This window comes from Martes martes, assembly GCF_963455335.1.
Source record: "Martes martes genome assembly, chromosome: 9".
Lineage (NCBI taxonomy): Eukaryota > Metazoa > Chordata > Mammalia > Carnivora > Mustelidae > Martes > Martes martes.
Window position 1 is genome coordinate 14,804,224 of NC_137896.1, and position 16,000 is coordinate 14,820,223.

General features: G+C 43.5%; 1 protein-coding gene across 1 annotated transcript in view; it reads right to left on the bottom strand.

Moving 5' to 3' along the window:
- Positions 1–6,666, bottom strand: part of STK4 (serine/threonine kinase 4) — a 92,476-nt gene extending 85,810 nt beyond the window's left edge. Inside the window, exons 1-2 of the mRNA XM_080814041.1 lie at positions 6,568–6,666; positions 631–711 (exon numbers count right to left, since the gene is read on the bottom strand). Coding sequence (XP_080670167.1) covers positions 631–711; positions 6,568–6,602 — 116 coding nt within the window. The 5' untranslated portion in view covers positions 6,603–6,666. The remainder of the gene's footprint in view (positions 1–630; positions 712–6,567) is intronic.
- Between the last annotated feature and the right edge of the window lie 9,334 nt (positions 6,667–16,000).

Genomic DNA, 16,000 nt, shown 5'->3' on the forward strand with positions numbered 1-16,000 from the left:
AATGCAGAAACTATCACTGAATGATACACAAAAAAACCACTAATTACTAAATACCATCTCAGCAGTATTTTATACACTCATTCACAAATCTGGGTTTCAAGAAGTACCCTGGTTCCCGACCTGGGATTTTCAATCTCTTGGAAGTTGTAAAGGTAGTGACAGACCTTGAGGTATTTACTGTATCTCACAAAGCTGCACTAACAAAATGATGAATTCCATTTTATGGAAACAATAGTTACTGCATACTGATCAGTAACTATGAATAGCAAATAAAAATGTATGAGTAATAAAAATTGTTAAATGAAATATAGGCTAGTTAGTGCTGTTACATACATAAAATCATGTAAACTATGGATTCTACGAGACAGAAAACAATAGATGCCCTTGGTGTTGAAGAGACCAGGCATCACTAAATCTGTCTATAATGGTGACTGGGGGAAAGAGGGAAAGGGTATCTCAAGCTGTAAATCTCCTGCCCAGCCCACTCAGAGCAGTGCCATATGCAACATCCTCTTCCTTCTCCTTAGGTTTGTGAATTATTGACATGAGAAAGGTTCAGCTCCTTCTGGTGTTGGGGAAGAAAAAGATTGGGACCTACTGGTCCAGGTACTGTATTTTCTGTACACTCACCCTTCTCCAAGTTTCTCTAAGACATCAAACACTTCTTCAGGTTGTTTAGTCAAACTATCTTCATCCAACTTTTTCAGCTGCCTGTGAATGAAGAAATAAAAACATAAAATACATTTTACTTGCAAGCAACTAGACCACAAAATACATTATTTATATTACAATAAGCATCGTAGGAATTGCTCTACAAAGTCTTTACTAATAAACAACAGAAGCAAGGTAAGAGACTTTTTTTTTAGTATTATGTTTACAATTATGTTATGTTAGTCCCATACTTATACTTACATACACCAAACTCACATTAGTTTTTAATGTAGTGTTCCATGATTCGTTGTTTGCATATAACACCCAGTGCTCCATGCAGTACATGCCCTCCTTCATACCCATCACCGGCTTACCCCAACCCCCACCCCCCTCCCTTCTGAAACCCTCAGGTTGTTTCCCGGAGTCCATTGTCTCTCATGATTCATAAAAGACATTTTTATTTATTTAAGTTTTTAATTTATATTAAGTTTTTTTTAGTTAAGTATTTTTATTTATGTATTATTTATTATTTATTTATTTAAGTATTTTACTTATTTACTTATTTATCTATTTATTTTTTATTAAGTAATCTCTACACCCATTGTAGAAGCTTGAACTCATGACCCCGATATCAAGAGTTGCACATATTTCTGACTGAACCACCCAGGCACCCCAACCTAAGAGACTTAAGGGCTGTCTGTGGCAGTATTACATGTGTCCTGGGTCCCTCTGGTGAGCATAATCAGGACCAGAGGATAGAGAACTACCAAGAGTCGGACTTCAGTTCAACAGGTCTAAGAAATTTTCCAAGGCACCTGGGTGCCTCAGTCAGTTAAGTGTCTGCCTTTGGCTCAGGTCATGATCTCAGAGTTCTGGGATTGAGCCCCTCCCTCCCCAGCACTGGGCTCCCTGCTCAGCAGGGAGCCTGCTTCTACCTCTCCCTCTGTCCCTCCCCCTGCTTATGCTCTCACACGCACTCTCTTTCTCTCTCTCTCTCAAATAAAATTTAAAAAAGAAAAAGAAATTTTCTAACAACAAAAGTTGCTCTGAAATGGTTTAGACTGCCTTAAAAGTCCCTAGTTCCCCATCAGTGGAGAACTTAAACAGAATTTGAATCATCATTTGGCTGAAATGTTACAGAGTGGATTTAAGCTTTGATAGAACCTTTAAAAAACCATGTAAAGCTTGAGATGCCACAAATTAAAATGGCATAACTATCTCTTCAGAAGAGAGGTTTAATGTAAGGTTAACTATCAATTGAAACATGGTCTCGGACTGGAGACCAAGGAAGACATAGAGACTCTCGTTCTCCCTTAGCAAGATTTTGGTAATTCGGCCAAAACACAGGGATTCTATAGGTATCACAGAAACAGAAAGTGGAAGGTATACACTTACACATGATCAAAAGTGAAAAATAACTATGCAGCTAGGAATTTCAAACAGGCTCAGAGAGACCCTTCCATGAGCAGCTGTGTACCTCCAAAAAGTCCCCAAAATCAAAGATACATGGACGCTTATGATTTCCTGATAATTCAGATTTTTCTGACTATGTTAGATGTAGTAAATAACAAACATGGAGGTTATAAATTAACAATATTTTTTTTAAACTGAAAAGTCTAAAAATTATTAATGGGCTTAAGGAAGAAGCTTGCCAAAGAATATTTGTGTGTGTGTGTGTGTGTATCTTCTACACAATAGTTTCCTGAAACTACAAAGAACAACAATAAAAGAGAGCTCAGGAAATGGTGAAATTATGGAAGTAGTAACACTGAAGACTTATTTGTGGAGAAAAGGTTTAAACTAGCTGGACAATACCAATTTTTACAAGAGAAGACCGGAATTACATGGAGAAGACTTGAATTGCATACACACACGCCCCTTCCTGGAGCAAATAGTCAAATCAGAAGAAAAGACAGAAAGAAACTTGAGAACACATCGAGTATATCCACCCATGAACACAGATCTCTAAAGGACAATCTCACATAATTCTGTAAATGTCGAAGACTACACACTAAAGAAATGGAGAAATGCTCCAAGTCAATAACTGCGACAAACTGAAAATTAACAAAATGACCGCAGTGACCTTTGAAACTCAAAAGGTCCTAAAAATTAAATTCCAGTGACATCATAAAACCTAGCTTCAAAACAAAAAGGGGTGAAGTGAAACTCCTCTTAAACTTCAAAAGTGAAATGTCTATGAACTCAGACGTTAGAAAGAAAATCGTATGAACTGGGGTGGGGGGGTGGGTTTTTGTGAAGCGCTGAATTCATAACTGTATAAACAATGGACAATACCTCATTTCTCAAGTATAATCAAACAGCTTATATAAAGGAAGATCAAATGTGTTCCTTTGAAGTGTTGACTTTGTGGTTTACAAAAAGCAAAACTCACTATTTCAACTACCCTGAGACCACAACATAACAAAGGAAACTGCGCCTGGCATGAGAGAAACAGCTGCGAGCCCCTGATAATCCTCTGACAAATTGTGTACCTGCTCAGAGACTTCTCTCCAACAATCTACTTGGCTTGCGTATGTGTGTGTGTGTGTTTGTGTGTGTTTTGAGATTATTTATTTATTTATTTGAGAGAGAGAGAGAGAGAGAGAGAGAGAGCATGAGAGCGGGGACGGGGGGGGGGGGGCAGACTACCCGCTAGTTGATTCCAGGATCCTGGGATCATGACCTGAGCAGAAGGCAGACGTTCAACTGACTTAGCCACTCAGGTGCCCCAGTTTTTTGTTTGCTTTTGATCCAGGCTTAACAGATCTTTTTCTCTCTGCTGCCTGATAACCCAGAGGGGGTCAATAAATACTTCCTATATGGATTAACGAATGTAATGATGGGAATCCTAAACTTTTATCAGCAATCCTTGTGAGTTTCCAAAAGAATAGAATTCCACCCTAAAAAGGATTACCAGATTCTCAACAAATAAGATTCCTATGGAAAATCCTCTACTAAGGGACTCTCAGTGATACTTAATACCATAAGTCTTCATGGAAGAAGCACGGAACAGCTCGACTGATGATTCAGCTCAAGCTGGGACTTCCCCCAGGCCTTAGGTAGTTTCATTGCTTGCTCATAAAAGAAGAGGCCTGGCCAACACACACTCCTTGGACCAAACACCAGCAGATGCTCCTCTCCTAAGTCAGACGGCCACATGGACAGCCAAGCATTCCAGAAATGCCCTCTACATCCTCCAGCACACTACTATCATCTAACGCCAGCTCACTTTTAAAAATCATAATCACCTACATAAGCCATCAACACACAAATGTCAAGCTCATGAACGCAAAGAGCATTTCCTGTGTTGAGATTGTCATCCCTGGCTGGAAACACATGCCAATTGAATCTCTCAAAAGACAAGTTTATCTCTCCAAATACAAACGAGGGTATTTATGAAGCAGTTACTCACAGATTTGGCTAATTCTCAAGCCTCTTTCTCCCATCTCAGAACTCTTGAAAGGTTCATTTTATTTATGTATACCTAGCCCTCTTTCCATTCAGAATTTGATATGGTTACAACAAACATGTAAGATAAATTGATGACTTTTTTAATGATAACAAAATGAATATCTTGCCTCTCCCCAAATTCCCATGTTGAAGTCCTAAGCCCCAGGACCTCAGAATGTGACTTTATTTGGAGATAGTGCCTTTAAAGAGGTAATTAAGGTAAAATAAGGTCATAGAGGTGGGCCCTAAATCAATATGACTGGTGTCCTTATAGAAGATAAGGACAGACAGGTACAGAGAGAAGACCATGTGAAGACACAGGAAGGAGAGAGCCATATACAAGTCAAGGAGAGAGGCCTCAAAGAAACAACCCTGCTGACACCCTGATCTTAGACTTCTAGCCTCCAGAAAACTAGAAGAAAATACATCTCTGTTGTTAAAGTCACCGTTTGTGAAACTGACATGAAAGTCCTAATGAATGCAAGTAACAAAGTTAATCTGATGCAGATTAGGTACTTCACTAGTTATGATGAGCAGGAAAGCACCAGTCATTCAAGAATTCAGCTCTGCAATGCTCTTCTCTTGCACCTTCAATAAAGTTCTTAAAATCCAAAAGGTGCAGGAATGAGTGTGTCAAAAAAACAAAAAGGTTTACGCTTTTGGCCAAGATTATAGAACACATGGCAAAGGTAGAAACAAAATTCAGATTCCTAATCCTCTTTTCAATTAAACCAAGGCCTCAGAGAAACAACAAATACATTTCAGAAAGAAATATAACCAGTGTACATTTATAACTGGATCATTACGGTGCTGTAGCAAATACCTGCTAACTTTCACAGGCCCTGTGAAACAGGGGTGCTCCGAGAGGGCATCAGAGAACACAGTTAAAAGCATGGACTTTGGACCAGACCGCCTGGTTTAAACTCCCAGCTCTGCCACTTAACTGTGAACCTCCCGCAAATCACTTGAAACTCTTTGTGCCTCAGTTTTATCACCCGTAAAATAGAGCTATAGAGATAACCACCTCATATCATAAGATTGTTGTGAGGATCGAAAGAGTCATAATAAGCCGAACCACACGATATTACCATTTTTATAGGTCATTTACATGTGGTTCACCAGGAGACAGGGAAAGCACTGAGAACGGTTCCAGGCACCCAGAAAGTGCCATATGTGTAAGAATCATTATCATTTCCTCTCAGCACACTACACTAGGGTGAATTATGAGTCCATCCCAACCAGCTATTTGCCTTCTGCAGTGTTTGTGTACTTCAAACAAACCCCGAGTGTGCAGCCCAGGCTGCCGATCCCTTCCCTTCACCTCTCCTTTGCCCCACACTCCCACACACTGAACACTTCCTACTTTAGTGCTTATTCTGTTGCAGGAAGTCAGAGGTCTCTGTGAAATAGAAGCTAATTACACTGCACCCCGGAGAAGCAGGACTCCCTTGATCTCTGCTATTTTTCCTCCAGATGTGGCAGAGCGACACAAGACCTTGGTGTCCACAGCGCAAATCAATGATCTAACTCAAACCAACACCAGAGTTCAGACTTTCTAGGATCAGCCACCTCCCTGATCTTGCCTTAAAACGATTCCAGGTAGCAGCAGGATCTGGAGCTGATGCAAAACAATAGAGGCCCGAAAAGGGCCCAGTCTGGTCAGGTCGTGACCCAGACCTACAGCAAAGAAGGAAATACACAGGACTGTGTCTCAACTCTTCTGGGCCTCAATGTGCCCTTCTTGAAAATATCCTCTTATCTCCTTATCCACCTCCCAATGTCAGGTTTGAAAAACTGAGGAGGATGTAAGGAAAACTAGGAAAGCAGGGGGCATCAGGAATGAAAGATGTCATCCTCGTCCAAGAGTGGGACACTACCCGGAAATTTTTCCTAAATGCTATCCTGCACGAAGCCGTCCCTTGTCGGACCTTCAACCTTTCTCGGCACACTTTCACCCTTGGGCGCAGAGCTTTTCCCCTCAACAGATCTTCCCCACTGCACCCCTCAAGTGGGACCCCCTCCCTTAGAAAGTCCACCCAGTCTTCCTCTGCTTGTTCCAGACCCATATCTTAGACCCCCCCGGGTTCTCATCCTGCTCCAGCATCCCCCCTACCTCAATGAATCGATCCTAGCATGGCCTCCCCCCAGGCGCCCCCGCCATCAGCAGGTGCTCTCCCTAACTTGTCCCCACGTCCCTCAGCAGCTGCTCCCTTCAGCAATGCCCCCTTCCGCCAGGATATCCCCCCCACAGCAAGTGCTCTCCCCAACCAGTCCCACGTTTATCCCCCTGGGTGCTTGCTCCCCTCTGCCGGACCCCCTCCTGGCGGAGATTCCCCCACTCAGCAGGTGCCAGGATCGCTTGGCCCCGCAGGTCCATCCCTCCGGGGGCTCACCCGGTGCCTCTCCTCCGCCAGTTCCCGCCTTTCCCTCTTCCCACCCCCTGCCTCTCAGCCAGCGGCCCCTCACCGGCGCGGCGGGTTCCTCAGCTGCACCGTCTCCATGGCGCTGCCGGCAGCCGCCCAGACCCGCTCACTGCTCCATCCTCCCCCGGGACCTCCCCGAGCCCGCCCCGCAGACCCTCCCACACTTCCGCTTTCCGCCCCCACCGGAAGCGGCGCGCAGCGAGCGAGCAGGGCGGGGCTGCGAGGACCAGGACCACGTGGTGCGGAGCCTGCGTCACGTGGCGCGCGGGGCGCGGCCCCAGAAGGCAGGACGCCCTCCGTCGGGCTCCCGTCCGTTGGCCGCGCGGTTTTGGTTCAGTGCGGTTTTCCCGGCGGGTCTCAGGCTGGGAACCCGTCTCCGCTGCGGCCCGGCCCTTGTTCCTCCGACCGAGATACTGAGGCTTCTTGGGAAGCGGCCAGGTTCTCCGCGATTTCTGGGAAGTGTTGCCCCGGGGACTCCTGGAGGTATTCGTGGGTTCCTACCCCTCCTTGCCGGTTGGATTCTTGTTCCAGAAGGAGGCCGAGCCGCCCTCGGATGTCTCAGAGCATCAGGCTGTATATTGCTCACCCGCTTTTCTTAAGGGCTTCTCACCTTTGAGTCGGCTGGCCGGCATAAAGATAGCTAATCGTGATTAAGCGCTTGCCCTGTGCTTACTTACCTGTATTCTCGTTTAATCCTCTTAGGAAGCCTGTAACGTTATCCCCAATTTTATGTATTATTTGATGCTTAGTGCTTTACTAGAACTAATTCATTTAATACTCCTAATAACCCTACAAGGTAAGTACTATTATTACTCTCCTTTTATAAGGCCAGAGAGGTGAAGATCACATAGCTAAAAATAGAGATTTGGAGATTCAGATACAGGTCAGTCTCAGTCCACAGCCTGCACCACCAAACCGGACAACCTCTGATTTAAACCCTCTGTTTGGGCGTGGGAGTCCGGGCTCTCTCTCCACTCAAAGCTTCAGTTCCAGCTATGTCGGTCCGTAAACCTTCAGTTGCCACCACCATGAATGAGTGTTGAGAAAAGCATATTACACCCTGTTTACCCATGGGGTAAGTTCCATGAGAAAACTTCACTGTTTTTAATTGTCCTGCTTTTCCCAAAGGTATGCCATCCATGAAATTAACACCTAAGCAACGCCTTTCAGGGCCACCCACGTGTGGCACCCCGTATGCTAAAATAGGGATAACGGATCCATTCCCCTTACAGGGGTGAACCACATTTGCAGAGAATATATGTGCCAGACACAATCCTATAATGTCTCTTAATCCTCAAACAACGCTATGAAGTAGAAGTTACTATCCTCATTTTACAGGTGAGGAAGCTGAGACTCAAACACAGCCAGTGAGAGAAAAGTTTTTAACCCAAGAGGGGCTGGCCTCCACAGAATCCATGTTTTATTTGCTACTTTGTCCTACTAGAAATCTGTACAAATGGCAGTAGGAGCCCTGAGGTAGTAAAGATAAAAAGTTAGTACAAAGTTCAGGAAGCCATCACAGGTCCCTATTGCAAAGTCAGTCCGCTACCCTCTGAAATCCCCTGGTACTTTTCCTGTACTTCTTCTAAAGCACACTCTTCGTTTGACCTCATGTTCAGGCCCCACTGCCCACACACGCACGCCTATAAATGAGTATGTACTCAGAAAACATTTTTTTTTTAAATAAATGTCAGTTTACCAATACACAGTGCCAAACATCCCTCCTTTATCCCCTTCCTGGGATTTTTCCAAAAGATAGACTGACATCAGGATTGCCCTCTCTTTAAACAGAATGTCCAGTCCAGCACTGCTCCATAGAAATTTCTGGGATGGTGGAAATGTTCTATTTATGTGCTGTCCAAAACCATTGCCAGTAGACACGTGGCTGTTGAGCACTTTAAATGTGACTAATACGACTGACAAACTGAATTTTAAATTATATTTAATATAACGTTTAAACAACAAACCTCAGGTGCCTGGGTGGCTCAGTGGGTTAAGTGGCTGCCTTTGGCTCAGGCCATAATCTCAGGATTATGGGATTGAGTCCCAAATCCGACTCCCTGCTCAGCAGGGATTCTGCTTTTCCCTCTCCCTCTGCCTCTCCCCCCAACTCATTCTTGTTCTCTCTCTCAAATAAATAAATAAAAATTTTTAAAAATAAATAAGTAAAAAACCTCAGCCTGAACCATAATATGATAATAGCTTAGGAGAAAGAACCAGTGGGGCACCTAGGTGGCTCAGTCCTTTGAGCATCTGACTTGTGATTTTGGCTCAGGTCATGATCTCAGGGTTGTGAGATCCTGTATCTGGCTCTGTGCCCAGTGGGGAGTCTGCTTGAGATTCTTTCTCCCTTTCCCTCTGCGCCTCTCCCCACGTGTGCACACACTTTCTCTTTCTCTCACTCTAAAATAAAATCTTGTGGCGCCTGGGTGGCTCAGTGGGTTAGGCCTCTGCCTTTGGCTCAGGTCATGATCTCAGGGTCCTGGGATCGAGGCCTGCATCGGACTCTCTGCTTGGTGGGGAGCCTGCTTCCCTGTCTCTCTCTGCCTGCCTCTCTGCCTACTTATGATCTCTCTCTCTCTGTCAAATAAATAAATAAAACCTTAAAAAAATAATAAAAAAAAATAAAATCTTTAAAAAAGAGAGAACCAATGAACAGGGTTACTCATACTTCATTCCATGCTTACTAAGCTCCATATGCCTGTCACTGTAGTAGGCTCTGGCTAGGTAACAGTACTCAAGACATAGATGAGTTCTAGCTTTTTTGCAGTTTACAGTGTAGAAGATATAGTTGCTAGGCAGGTAATTAATGTAGTGATAAATTGCATAAAACTATAATATGAGAACCTAACCAAGGCTAGTAGGATCAGGAGAACTCTGAGAAGGCCAGAACAGTCATTCATTCATTCACTCATTCATTCAGCAAATACATACCTAGTATCTGCTCTGGGCCAAGCACAGCACTACCTGCAAGGCAGTGAGGAAAATAAAGTTTCTGCCCTTGTGGATCTTCCATTCAAGTGGGAAAGGCAATAAAACAACAAAACCAAATAGACAAAGAAACAATATGTGACTGAAATGAGAGACTAAGTCACACTCATATATATATATATATTTTTTTTAAGATTTTATTTATTTATTTGACAGACAGAGATCACAAGTAGGCAGAGAGGCAGGCAGAGAGAGAGAGGGGGGAAGCAGGCTCCCTGCGGAGCAGAGAGCCCGATGCAGGGCTCTATCCCAGGACCCTGAGATCATGACCTGAGCCGAAGGCAGAGGCTTTAGCCCACTGAGCCACCCAGGAGCCCCCACACTAATATTTTTTAAAAGAGTATTTAAGGCAGAGGGAACAGCAAAGGCAAAGGCTTGTGTTGGAAGAGCAGCCAGAAATTGGCATGTTTGGAGCAGAATGAAGAAGGAAAGGTAGGAGATGAGGTAGGAGCTGTGGCCAGAGTCACATTGAATATGGGCAATGTAAATATGCAAAAAAGTTGCAAGTTAGTTCAATGTACTAGTTAACTATCACTATGTAAAAAACCACCCCAAAGCCTAATGGTCTCAAAGTAATCATTTTCCAGTTTTTGGTTATTACAAATAAAACTTAAAATTATTTATGTGCATGTTTGTATAGACATACATACATTTCATTTCCCTTGGATAAACAAACAGGTGAGAAATAGCTGGGTTAATGTATTAAGAAACTTTTTCTTTTTTTTAATTTTTTTTTATTTTTTTATTAACATATAATGTATTATTAGCCCCAGGGGTACAGGTCTGTGAATCGCCAGGTTTACACACTTCACAGCACTCACCATAGCACATACCCTCCCAAATGTCCATAACCCACCACTCTCTCCCTACCTCCCCCACAGCAACCCTCAGTTTGTTCTAAGAAACTGTTTTTCAAGGTGATTATACTATTCTATATTTCCACCAACAGTGTATGGGAATTTCAATATCTCTGTATCATCTATACTTGGTATGATCGATCTTTGCAATTTTAGCCAATCTAATAGGTGTGTAGGGGTATCTCACTGTGTTTCATTTTGTTTTGTTTTAAGATTTTACTTATTTATTTGAGAAAGAGGGGGCACAAGCAGGAGTGGGAAGGGGCAGAGGGAAAGGGAGAAGCAGACTCCCTGATAAGCACAAAGTCTGGTGGGGGGCTCCATCACAGCCTGAGCTGAAGACAGATGCTTAACCTGCTGAGCCACCCAGGCCCCCTCTCATTGTGTTTCTAACTGGTATTTCTCTAATGACTAATGATGTTGAGCATCTTCTCAAGTACTTGTCATCTGTGTATTTTCCAAGTCTATTGTCCTTCTTAAAATTGCCTTCTCTTATTATTGAGTTTTTAGTGGGTTTTTTTTTTTTTTAATTCTGGAGGCATGTCCTTTATCAGAAATGTGATTTACAAACATTTTCTGGAGCTTGTATTTTCATTCTCTTAACAGTCTCATTTTTAGAGAACAGAAACTTTAATTTTTAAGTATAGTTTATCCACTTTTTTCTTTTATGACTCATACTTTTGATGTCATATCTAAGAAGTCCTGGGGGAAAAGACCAGTCCTGTAAGCTCACTTCTCAAGTTCCCATGTCAGCTGACTTCTGGCTGGTTTCACTGTCAGGAGACCAAAGGCAGAGAACTAAGAGAGAAGCCAGTCTTTCTCTCTCTTCTTTGCTTCTGACCAAGTATCCAACAGTAACTTTGTCTTCAGCTCCTCCTAGAGCATCCTGACTTGGCTCTAGCTCCTACTCTGCTGCAGCTTCTGAACTCTGTAAACATCACTGATGAAGGAGCAGAGGCAAACTGAGGGCAAAGCACAAGCTAACACTCCACAACCCCCCACCCTCACCCCTCACCCTGTGGGATATGTGTGACATTCCTCAGGCATCCCAGCTGCCCTAGAACAAAGGAAAGGAAGAAAAATGGTTAACTGATGGAGATCACAGTCATGCAGGATACAAGACACAGTCTCCTTCAGTTTGCAACTGTCTTAATGATTTATAAGAAAAAAGCAATTTCTGGGGCGCCTGGGTGGCTCCACTGTTAAGTGTTGCCTTCAGCTCAGGTCATGATCCCATTGGGCTGCCTGCCCAGAGGGAAGCCTGCTTCTCCCTCTCTCTCCTCCTGCTTGTATTCCCTCTCTCCTGTCCTCCCTGTCAAATAAATACATAAAATCTTTTAAAAAGAGAGAAAAACAATTTCCAGAAACCTATAAACTCAGTTTCCTGGAGCCCTAACATCACTCTCCCCTCCATAAGATAGAAAATCTTTAATTGGGGCACCTGGGTGGCTCAGTGGGTTAAGTCTCTGTCTTCGGCTCAGGTCATGATCCCAGGGTCCTGGGATTGAGCCCCACATTGGGCTCTCCGCTCAGCGGGGAGCCTGCTTCCCTTCCTCTCTCCCCGCCTGCCTCTCTGCCTACTTGTGATCTCTCTGTCAAATAAATAAATAAAATCTTTTAAAAAATCTTTAATTAGTCACTCCTCATAACCTCAGTGCAGCTCTTTCTACCCCTGGGTCCTATCTCCATGCTTGAATAAAACCCACCTTTTTGCACCAAAGATGTGTCAAGCATTCTTTCTTGGCCATTGTCTCCCCAACCCCAACACTCCAAGCCACATCATCACCATTTCCTTTTTATATTCAAGTCCTAGGCATAGTAGTAAATTCCTGCTGCTGCTGGCCGTTGGGATCCCTCAGTGTTCCATGTTGGCATCTTGGCTCTTCCGTCACCTCTGAAACCAATTCCCTGAATTAACTTCTTATTTCAAATCCTTTCCATAAGCCATCTTACTCGGAGTGTGTTTTCAGATAAGGTCATGACTGATACACCTGAACTGAAAAACATCCAGAACTGGAAATTGACAAATTATGATGCTGTCTGTACTTCTTTCCCCAAGACTAATTGGTTCATTATTTGGAATCAGCATATAAAAGTATGGGCTGTGCCTGGCTCAGTTAAATGAAATGTAAGATTGTCCTGATTTTTTTTTAAGATTTTATTTATTTATTTGACACACAGAGAAAGATCACAAGTAGGCAGAGAGGCAGGCAGAGAGAGAGGAGAAAGCAGGCTCCTCGATGAGCAGAGAGCCCGATGCGGGACTCGATCCCAGGACCCTGAGATCATGATCTGAGCGGAAGGCAGAGGCTTTAATCCACTGAGCCACCCAGGTGCCCCAATTGTCCTGATTCTAACACAACTTTACTCACCAGTGTCTCCCAACCAACTAAGGCAGAGATACTATTTAAAAGAAACTACCAATGAACCCTGAGAAGAAATGTTTAAACAAAAAATGAATGTCCAATAATCATGTCTGTGCATATTACCTCATTCAGACTACAGCTGTAGTATCTATTCCTTCTCCCATTAAAGCTGAATACATATTAAATACATCTTTGATGAGATGGTTAACTCAGAGAGATGAAATCTTAATAAATATCAAAAAGTTACTTCCTAAAAAAAAAAATTACTTCCTGTCCAAAAAATAGAACCCAAATGTCCATCAGCTGACAAATGTATAAATAAATACATGTAATGTATTTATGTATAAATACACCCAAAATATATACAATGGAATATTACTCGGCAATAAAAAGGAATGAAGGTCTGATACATGGTACATGTATGACCCCGGAAACACTGCTGTGTGTGAGAGGCCGATCACAGAGGATCGCGTATCATGTGATTCCATTTACATGAAAAGTCCAAAATAGGCAAATTTATCAGAAGGTAGATTAGTGGTTGCTTTGGGCTTGGGCTTGGGGATGACGGAGATGGAGTAGGTGAATTGGGTATGATGACTAAAAGATGTGGTTTCATTTTGGCAAAGACAATATTCTAAAACTGTGGTGATGATTATATAACTCTGAACATAATAAAAACCATTGAACTGTACATAACTTTAAATGGGTGAATTATATGCTATTGAATTATTTCTCAATAAAATCATTTGTAAAAATTCACCTCCCAGAAGACTTTCACTATGCCCCTACTTCCCAATATCTCCCTCCCCTAAATTCTTTCAGTTCTGCTTTTATCGGCCCTGCATTTATGGGAAGCATTGTGGGAAGGGATTGCCGTTTATCAGTTGCTGTGTAAGAAACCATTCCCAGAACTTAGTGGCATAAAACAACAGTATTTCTCTCTCTCTCTTTCCCATAAATCTACAAGTTGAGCATGAGTCCGCAGGTAAGGTTCATCTCTTTTTCCATGGTGTCAGTCGGGGTCAGTCACCATTTGGATGTATTCTTTTTGTTTGTTTTTAAAGATTTTCTTTATTTGACAGAGAAACAGCCAGAGAGGGAACATGAGCAGGGGGAATGGGAGAAGCAGTCTTCCCACTGAGCAGGGAGCCCGATGCGGGTCTCTCGATCCCAGGACCCTGGGATCATGACCCAAGCTGAAGGCAGATGCTTAACGACTGAACCACCCAGGCGCCCCTGGATGTATTCTTATCCAAAATGCCTCATTCACGTGGCTGACAAGTTGGTGCCAGCTGCTGGCTGGGAGCTCACTTAGCACTGAGGGTAGACGGGACTTCTCATTTTGGTTTGTTTGGTTTTTTTTTTTTTAGTCTCAGGATAAAGGCTAGGTGCTGAAGGATATTCGTGAGGGCGAGCTGGGAGGAAGCTTTAGTGCCTTTTAATGACATAGTCTTGGAAGGTAGATAATGTTATTTCCACTGTTGAGGGGACCCTAAAGTCTTGTGCAATTTCAAAGAGAGCTAAAATAGACTCTATCTCTGGATGGGGGAGTGGCCAGGTTCTGGAAGAGGGCAGAGGACTGGAAATTATTGGTTTGGTCATTTTTGGAAAATACAGCTTGACACAGGTGTACTTGTCTGGTGTACCATTTAGAATATATCCACCTCCAAGCAACTGGGGGAAAAAAATCTAAATGGTGGCTTAAGGCACCATGGCATTTGCTGTTTATTTAAATAGTCCAGAAGTCAGTCCTTCCAGGGTTGATTCAATGGCTCACCAATGTCAATTTCATCTTTCTCCTCCTGCCCTCCTCAGCACATGGGTTTTTCATACCTGTGCTTATTGCCTCACAATTGCAAAATGACTGCCACATGTCCAGGTATATATCCTTAACCCAACAGTAACCAAAGCATAAAGGGAGAGAAAAAAAAAGTTATTTTGCAATTTTGTATCTCTTATCTGGGAGGAAAATCTTTCCCATAAGGACCCAGCAGACCTCCTGTAACTCGCTGAGCAAATCAGGGGCATGTCCACACCTGACCAATCATTGGCAAAAGGGAGTGAGATTATTGTGATTGGGTCAACAAAATCCTGATTCATTCCCTAGAGCGGAAGAATTCAGACTTCTGGAAGCAAAGATGGAAGCTGTTGAGTAAATAACCAGCAGTGTATGTGTATGATCGGGTTTCCCTGCCACACTAAATTCATTCTTTCCTTGTGTGGGGCCTGCGCTGGACTGAGTGGATTCGGATGGAACAGCCACTCAACCCTCAGAAAGCTTATAGTCTGGGTGAGTTGGGTTTACACAAATGATTATAACTAAATTTCTGAGGGCAGAGACCATGTGTTTGTCAATAGACCTTTATAACTACATGTTTGGTGCCAGATCTGATTAGGTCTTGTGGCGATAAAAATAAAGACCTACTTCCTGCCTTTAAAGACTTCACAGTCTTTGAGAAAAACTACACACTGACAATCACAGAGTGTTAACTGAGATATAAACTCTGGGAGCAATTGGAGCAGCAGAGGGACCAGGTGCAAGACGTGAGGCGTCAAGAAAGGCTTTCAGAAAGGATGATTACAGGTGGAGTCAGGATCAGGTAAAAGGAAGTGTTTGGAAAAGAACTGCAGGAGGGGGGCACATAAGCGAAGGTTAGAAAGCAAGAGAAACAGCTTCATGTACACAGGGGTCAACAAGCAGTTAAAAACACTGGCCCATCAAGTGGGACATAGTTATGTCAAAGAACGCTGAAGATAAGCTCAAGTTGCCCTCAGCGAAAGATCCTCACGGACCTATCAGTGCATTCATTTATTAAATCAACATCTACAGAGCACTAGGTACCAGTTAGTTTCCAGCCTCAGTGCCTTTGCACTTGCTATGTGTCTGGACCAGCACTCCCTAAATCTTCTCAGGCTTCTTCAGCTCGTTAGTCCCTCAGAGACGCCTACCCCACCCCACGTGGTCACTTTCCATTACACCACAGTTTTGTTTTCCTTCTAGCATTAATCACATTATGAGATTGTCGTCTTCGTTTGCTCAAGAGTTAATAGCCTGTCGGTTCCCACGAGAATGTAAGCACCCCGCCAGCAGGGACCTGGCCTCTTTCATGGTTTAACCCAGAGTTTTGACATCCTTAGGCTCTCATCCTCCCTACGGGGACCATATAGAGCGTTCCGCTAGGTAAGTCCCGACCCGAGCATGCGCAGAAGGCCCCTGGCGCGCGCAGCTCTGGCCCCGCCCCGCGCGTCCCGCCCCCTCCCG